This window comes from Sinocyclocheilus grahami, unplaced genomic scaffold (assembly GCF_001515645.1).
Source record: "Sinocyclocheilus grahami isolate Dianchi unplaced genomic scaffold, SAMN03320097.WGS_v1.1 scaffold378.1, whole genome shotgun sequence".
Taxonomy (NCBI): domain Eukaryota; kingdom Metazoa; phylum Chordata; class Actinopteri; order Cypriniformes; family Cyprinidae; genus Sinocyclocheilus; species Sinocyclocheilus grahami.
Genome location: NW_015505557.1, coordinates 1,226,117 through 1,235,122, shown reverse-complemented (window position 1 = coordinate 1,235,122; position 9,006 = coordinate 1,226,117). Strand labels below are relative to the sequence as shown.

Here is a 9,006-nt window from a genome sequence, read left to right as displayed (position 1 = left end):
AACACTCGGTTTAGCGGAACCTTTACGATTAATTAACCGTGACGGGTTAAATCGCTGTTAATCGCGAAACCGGTTAATCGCTGCATCCCTATACATCTTAACCACTGATTTCTAGTCGTGTCCTCTTTTGGAAGGCCAAACAAAGTAGTTTCGCTTTTACAACGAAACACACGGCGGGCTAGAGTGAGCGGAGGCCCGAGGCCTAGAGTGAGCGGAGGGCGGCGGGCTAGAGTGAGCGGCAGCTGGCGGCCTAGAGTGAGCGGAGGCTGGCTTGAGTGATCGGTGGCAGGCGGGCTTGAGAACGGCGCGGCCGGCAGATTCGACGAAGGAGCAGGCTTGCGGCAACCAAATGTGATGACCCCGGAATCTTCCCACATCGCGACGTACTGTAGATATGTGGGGGCATGTTAGAACGAGACGTTTAAGGTAGGCGTGGTTGACTCTTAACTTTTATAAAGAATATCTCTTTGGATTTGAGACTTTAGTCTTTGCAACTTTACAGATCTTCTTTATGCACCAAGAGCTTGTAACACTCCAAAGAGAAAGGAAAAATTGAAATCGCATCATATGATGCCTTTAAGATATATATTTTTCACTCGTTGCTGAGTGAAGAAGATAAAATGTGATTTGACATTTAACATGTTGTACAATATAAACATAATTAAACAATATATTTTAATTGTACACAGCTATATAGAGATATATATTATTATCTTTCTACAAAATTGTCATTGACTGTTCATTTATCAAATGCTGCTGGGACATCACAATGGCTTATTCAATGTACACTACCTTACAAAAGTTTAGAGTCGGTTGTTAGGGTTGGGGTGAAGCGATGAGGTTTTGTGACAGAAATAATGGGTTTTTATTTGTAATAAAATAAAAATAAAACAAACAGCGAGGCAAGGCTACATTTAATGACAAACTGGCACAGGACTGCAAACACAAGGCTCTGTCACAAAACCATGAATAAAAGTTTATTTTCAATGTTTTTGAAAGAAGTCTGTTCTGCTCACCAAAGCTGCATTTGTGTTAAAAATACAGTAATACTGTGAAATATTATTATAATTTAAAATAACTATATTCACTTATAATAGATGTTAAAATATAATTTTTCTTGTGTTGGCAAAGCTGAATTTTCAGCAGTCACTCCAGTCTTCAGTGTCAAATGATCCGTCAGAAATCAGTCTAATATGCTGATTTGATGCACTTCTCATGTACTATTTCTTCTTATTATCAATGTTGACAGGGGTTGTTATGCTTCATATTTTTGTGTAAACTTGCTACCTTTTTTCAGGATTCTTTGATGCATAGAAAGAATAGCATTTGTTTGATCTTTACTGTCATTCCATCCTTACTGAATAAAACTATACATTTCTTTAGAAAAAAAAAAAAGTACGGTTAGTGTATGCAATAGTCTTTACACTCATGACTGAGTTTTTTTGTTTTTCTTGAAATTTGCTAGCAATTTCTAAATGAAAGTTTTTTTTTTAATTCTACACAATTTTTTGTGTGTGTCTTACAAACATTAACAACTCATTATGCTATAGTAAAAATACATGCATAATAATACATCTTTTGTATCACTGTTATTTCAGTATTATTTATGTACTATTATAGTTTTTATTAATATTTTGAGCTTTTTTTTAACTGTGGTACATTGCTGCCACATATTATTTTTTCCACTCACTTATGTCATAATAACAAGATTTATGTTGTTTAAACTACATATTTTCTCGTAATAACAAGATGTTATATTGTTAAAACAATATTTTTTTTTTTCGCAATAAAGAGATAGTATTGTTAAAAACATATATTATCCTCATAATAATGACATATTTTTTTCATAAAAATTTCCCATTATAACATAGACAAAACATTGAGACATTATATTGTTAAAACTACATATTTTTGTATGTGACGTGACGGTGTAGGTCTATAGGCCTTTATTACTTTATAATTTTTATATTTCTGTTTTCATTTTAAATTAAGTTAGTTTTAGTCATTTTGATATGTGCTTTTTGTTGATTTATGTGTATTTCAATATAGCTTATAGATTTTTATTTCACTTTTAGTAATTTTAGTACTTCAAGTTACACTTATTTCAGTTAGTTGCCCATTTTTCGTGTTTCAGGTTCAAGTTTTTCATCTGATATTTACATTTAATTTTATTTTTTAGAAAACATTGTACATACTGTAATTTGCATTATCTTTTGTTGTTTGTCAAAAAGAATGAAGAATATTTATCATCCAGCAGTTTTAATTTTGACTACCATCTTTTTAAAATACGTCAAAACAACACTGAAAAACTATTATGATGAAATGATGAAAGAGTTATTCTCAGTCAAGTCATCACCATTTAAATCGTAATGTTTGAAAAAAGAGATTTAAAATCAGGCATGCTATTGTTCCACATAAAATATTAATGTTTAGAACAATGCAAAGAATACAAAACATTAGAAACTCATATGAGAGTTCATCACACACCATGAGATGGGTTAAAAGGAGAGATTAAAAAGAACCAATTTCACTCCAAAACGGTGCCAGTTTTGGAGGCGATAAAGAAATGAGAATCGTAAACATGATAATTTATGTTACAATTTAAACGGAAAAGCACATTGCTCTAGAAGGGTGCATCAGCCCCTACCTTTTACACAGCTAAATTTACTCAAATTGTTATGCTGATAATACAATTTGTAAGGAAAAAAAGTATTTTCAGGGAAACTTTTTCAAAAGAAAACTTTTTCAAAAGAAAACACACACACACACACACACACAGGTTTGTTTTTGTGAATTGTGGGGATATTCCATTTGCGTAATGGTTTTTATACTGTACAAACTGTATGTGCTATTGCCCTACACCTAACCCTACCCCTTACAGGAAACTTTGTGCATTTTTACTTTCTCAAAAAAACTCACTCTGTATGATTATAAGCGTTTTGAAAAATGGGGACATGGGGTAGGGGTTGCACCGACTAGTCGACTTCAGTGCTCTGCCATGAAGCTTTAAGCTTGACGTCGACTAGTCGCTGGTCCTATAGAGGGTGCAACAGGATAGACTTCCACATTTACGCTCTGTTTCCAAACAGTTCAAATGACAAATAAATGCATACTCTGAAAGCGCTCCACAAGACATGTGTGATTATATTGCTGGATGCTAGAAATTGAACGGGCGAATGCACGTTTTAAACAGCTTATTGTACAGATACATTAATCGCCATTCTAATCTAATGCGCTGCTGCACTGTAACGCACACACATAGGTTACAGACAGTAGCGTGTGCATCACATGCACAGAATCATTCAGCGCGGAAATGTATTGTCAACACTGTTCTGTGATTTCTCAATAAAATAGCTTAGAAACTGAAAAGTTCAAGCATATATTTCTTAATAACTAAATTCCACAGCTTCACTACTAGTAGAGAGACGCTGCCAGGTAGAATTAATTCACACACGCAATCGCTCTCACTAATGCATTCATATTAATGTAATCTTTAATGTGCTACTTTATCTGAATCTGATTTAGAATGAGCAGAAATCTGTGAGAAATATAACGACTCAAAGACAAAAGAACTGATATAAAAAAAGCTGGTATAGGAGCAACAGCCATGTGGGCAGCGCTGTGTCATATGCCATAGCTGTGCACAAGGTGTTTGTCACAGCTCCAGACTTATTTGTTAATTAATGACGTCATCAGCGACTAGTCGACTTCGACTCGACTTTCATCACATAAAAGTCGACTTCAAAAAATCATTACCCCTAATATGGGGTAATGTCCTCATAAGTCACCTTCTCCTTGTAATACCTATGTCATACCCATGTCATTATACAAATTTGTGTCCTCATATGTCACAAAAACGCGCGCACACATACACACACACACACGTCTCTTTGCGGGACCGTGGCGGCCTGCTGCAGCAGCATCTACAACTGAATGGAACAAAAAGTGTTGAGCTTGAAAAATGCTTTTGTGCAAGTGCACTTGCTAAACGGATTGCAAGGCAGATTGTGTAAAATGGATCAAACTAAAAACTTTGTTTATTAACGAGCTGCAGTTTTATTGCATCACGTGCTGACAGAGATGCAGTATTATAATGCCATTGGTCATCAATAAGGTGCATACTGACTCTGGTCCTCCAATTTCAGTACATTAAGCCATGGTAAGCCGTTTTTAAGCAGAAATTCAAAATTTACCTTAACATATTAGAGGAAGATGCTGATAACTCGACTGAATTTAAGCTTGAAGAATGCGCTTCCAGCAGCCATGATTAACAGCAGTTGACAGTAAAAGTTTTCTATGCACAATTTGATTTGACGAGAGTCACCAGACCCATTACCGTCTCCCTATCCAATCACGTTGATGGACAAAAATTGAATTAAAACAAGCATGTAACTACCACAAACGGAGGGAAAATAGCGGAGTAAAAGTACAGATATGTTACTAAAAATGTACTCGAGTAAAAATACACAATTTTTAAACTACTCAAAAAAGTAAAATTTCTGATAAAAATTAATTACAGTAAAGTGAGTATTTGCAATGTGTTACTTCACACCCCTGCAAAGTAGCAATATGTACAAATATGCTGTAAAATATCTAGATAACGGACTGTTTGTGCTGTGAATTTAAAGAGTACGTCCACTGGAAGTTTTACTGTTATTTGTAAATGGTGGGGAACAATAATGCGGTTGATGACATGCAGTAAGTCACATGACATTTGCACCATGCCAGATTTATGCATACTTATAGATACTTTGTCAAATGTAGTATGTACTCTGAAGTTTTTGACTAAATGTTCATAGCTGATTCTGAGTGTATTGCTAAGCTAACAACAACACCCTACGCACACAGTTGTAACGGGGCTGATGAGACGTGAGACGTGTGGATCCATGTATCAGCTCATTTTTGTCTGGCTGAGGGAATGAACTGTGTGAAAAGTGTGGCGAAAGAAAACTGGAGAATAATGGAATCCTCTGTGGTCAATCCTGGGAGAGAGTCGACTATAGATGTAATGAGAGGAGCACATACTGTACGTCTTCAAACTGAGTCACGGTTTCTCACAGAGCAGGATTTGTAAAGGAGATAACTCTATTGTGCCGCTCTCAGGTGGCCGAACGGATCTCACCTAATCAGATGTCTAGACAATTATGGAAATGAAGTGAGACCCGGACACACAAAGCATGAGAATTGCAGTCGAAGGTCACTTTGTTTCCAAATAATCAAGCAGGGGAATAGTTTGGCTGAGAAGAAATAAGAGCTATTTATTTTGTCTTTTTAGATGTCATTGCTGTTTCAACACTGAAATTGCATTTTCAGTTTTTTGTGAATATGTTTATATGCATTTGTGTTCTGATTTAAAATTCAGAGGCTGGCGATGCTGGATGTAGGTATGAATTTATGTCCGATCTCTGTGTAATACTTCAGCACAACACAATTAAAAAGACCATGTTCAATTATTTGTGCATTACCTATTATTTATGAGCTAAGATTCCATGTCTTTAATTTTAACAAAGTAACAAAAAGTATTCATGAGCATCCCAAAGTTTTATTTTATGAAGGCAATCTCAGACCCATTTTTAGAGACTTTCAAGCTCTCTCCCTAACTGAGTGAATTAAAAATTAAAAACGTATCTCTAGTTTTTGTGCACTGTTTCTGATTAGCTTTCTCAAAGAAAATTATGCGTTAGCAAACTCTTTCAGGGTATAAAAAAACTAAATAATTTATCTCTTTAATAATTAATCTTTCTGGACTAGGCAGTTCTCAGTTGGTGGGTTGCAACTCATAAATAGGTCACATTTTTGTACTAAAAGGGTCACAGACAGCTGGGGAAAATAATAAATGGCAACTAACCATGCAGTTATACACCCTACTTGCATGGTTTTTTGCATAGTATTTAAAAGATAGGCAAAACAATCATTATTATTTAGTTTTTTATAATTATTATTTTGTTGCTGATGTCAAAGGTAAAACATCCAATGACCTGTAACTTTGTATAAGTAGCCAAATTATGCAGATGACAACATGAACAGGCTACTTGACATCTTCAAAAACCATGAATTAAAACTATGCAAGTCAAATGAAATATTACAGTGAAAATTGTTCGGTAACACTTTACTTGAAGGGGTGTGCATAAGACTGACATTACACCTTCATAATTATGACATGACACATGTCATGAATATGAAGGAGTTTTTATGCATGTTAATGACAACTGTCATTAAGTGTCATTCGCTCAGTTATGTCATTTTTAATGCAAATATGACATTATTTGACCTAACCCTAGAGAGGAGCACATACTGTACGTCTTCAAACTGAGTCACGGTTTCTCACAGAGCAGGATTTGTAAAGGAGATAACTCTATTGTGCCGCTCTCAGGTGGCCGAACGGATCTCACCTAATCAGATGTCTAGACAATTATGGAAATGAAGTGAGACCCGGACACACAAAGCATGAGAATTGCAGTCGAAGGTCACTTTGTTTCCAAATAATCAAGCAGGGGAATAGTTTGGCTGAGAAGAAATAAGAGCTATTTATTTTGTCTTTTTAGATGTCATTGCTGTTTCAACACTGAAATTGCATTTTCAGTTTTTTGTGAATATGTTTATATGCATCTGTGTTCTGATTTAAAATTCAGAGGCTGGCGATGCTGGATGTAGGTATGAATTTATGTCCGATCTCTGTGTAATACTTCAGCACAACACAATTAAAAAGACCATGTTCAATTATTTGTGCATTACCTATTATTTATGAGCTAAGATTCCATGTCTTTAATTTTAACAAAGTAACAAAAAGTATTCATGAGCATCCCAAAGTTTTATTTTATGAAGGCAATCTCAGACCCATTTTTAGAGACTTTCAAGCTCTCTCCCTAACTGAGTGAATTAAAAATTAAAAACGTATCTCTAGTTTTTGTGCACTGTTTCTGATTAGCTTTCTCAAAGAAAATTATGCGTTAGCAAACTCTTTCAGGGTATAAAAAAACTAAATAATTTATCTCTTTAATAATTAATCTTTCTGGACTAGGCAGTTCTCAGTTGGTGGGTTGCAACTCATAAATAGGTCACATTTTTGTACTAAAAGGGTCACAGATAGCTGGGGAAAATAATAAATGGCAACTAACCATGCAGTTATACACCCTACTTGCATGGTTTTTTGCATAGTATTTAAAAGATAGGCAAAACAATCATTATTATTTAGTTTTTTATAATTATTATTTTGTTGCTGATGTCAAAGGTAAAACATCCAATGACCTGTAACTTTGTATAAGTAGCCAAATTATGCAGATGACAACATGAACAGGTTACTTGACATCTTCAAAAACAATGAATTAAAACTATGCAAGTCAAATGAAATATTACAGTGAAAATTGTTCATTTCTGTGCAGCTTCAGCTTATGGCATGCTAATATTTTTCACAAATTGTCAAGCATATTTGTACTTTTATGTGCAGTTTTGGTACTTTTTGTGGTCACTTGATGTCCATTGTACACTTTACAGCCACTACAGAATACGTATAGCGAGAAACAGAAAAGTTTTGTTGTAAATAAGTTGCTACCCTATAAGTATAACATCTCAAAGTATAATGGTAAACCTTTCCCATATTTGAGCTGGACATAAATCTTCTGGTTTAAAGGTCAGTCAGTGAAAGCTTGCTAATGTGTCTCGGTTCATTGAGTGGCTTTACATGTGTAATGCATTGAGCACAAAAGCTCTAGATCAGCTAAACAGTGTTTACTTAACCTTTAACTTTAAGCTTGTTCCGTGGAATTTCTCAACTTTTTAAGCTGTCATGGACTGAGCAAGCACAGGTTCTGTTGCCTAGAAGGTTCTAGAAGATGATTCAACTATTTCTCCTTTCGCATGTCCAGGTGATCTATGCCCTCAACACCAAGAACGACGAGCACGAAGCGGCCATCCAGACCCTGAAGGAAGCCCACGAGGAGGAGGTGCAGCAGATCCTCTCGGAAACGCGGGAGAAGATCATGCAGTACAAGAGCAAGATCAGTGATGAGATGGACTTGAAGCGGCGCATTCAGTCTCTGGAGGAGTCCATGGAGCTGCACGAGCGGATGAAGCGCCAGGCCCGTCCTGATTACTGTACATTAAACATAAGATAACATCTGATTGTTGTAAATGTAAATGTGTCATGCTCTGTTGCATTTTCATATTCAGTTTGAACTGTCAAATTGCTTGTCGCTGTTTGGTAAGCAGCAAGTGGTTTGTATCCACTATATAAAAAAAAACACTTGAATGCATGTTGCTTTTACAGGTTCAAGATTTGCTTCGTTCACACCAAAGCCAGAATGCCAACTACAGCAAAGACCAGGAGAAACTGGGACAGCTTCATAAAGCAGAGGTGGATTCACTGACTGAAAGGGTCGAGGAACTGAAACAGGACAAGAAGCGTCTGGTGGAGGAGTACGAGGCCAAGCTAAATAAAGCCCAGGCCTTCTACGAACGGGAACTGGAGGCCATGAAGCGCACGCAGCAGATGACCGCAGAGAACCTGCTGGCCTGGAAGAAGACCGAAGCAGAGCTGAGGAAGGAGTTCCAGATGCAGGAAGCGGCGCTGCAGAAGACTCTGGGGAAGCTGCGCAGCGAACTGCAGCGGGTGCAGGAGGAGGCCAGGGAGAGCAGGGAGAAATCCCACAAAATGCAGGCCTCTCTCATTGCTGCGGAGAACAACATCAAGGTAAACCACCAGATGCATCACATGTCCTTTGAAATAAAATGATAGGGGTTCGATACAACATAGCACTTTATATGACTCTTTTGTCTTTTCCTTTTATCTTCTTGATTTTATTTCATTTATTTATTTTTCCATTTTTTATGGCAGTAAAGCTGTTTTAGAACAATGTATATTGTAAAAAAGCAAATTAAATTAAATTAAATTAAAAAAAAAAAAAAAATTTTAATTAAATAAATAAAAATGATTAAATATTTAATTTTAATTAAATAAATAAAAATGATTTAATGGTATTGTTCACCCAAAAATTTAAATTCTGTCAT

General features: G+C 35.9%; 1 protein-coding gene across 1 annotated transcript in view; it reads left to right on the top strand.

The window, feature by feature from the left end:
* fam184ab (family with sequence similarity 184 member Ab) overlaps window positions 1–9,006 on the top strand; it is a 151,859-nt gene that overhangs the window by 40,828 nt on the left and 102,025 nt on the right. The window contains exon 2 of the mRNA XM_016230859.1: window positions 7,866–8,078. Coding sequence (XP_016086345.1) covers window positions 7,866–8,078 — 213 coding nt within the window. The remainder of the gene's footprint in view (window positions 1–7,865; window positions 8,079–9,006) is intronic.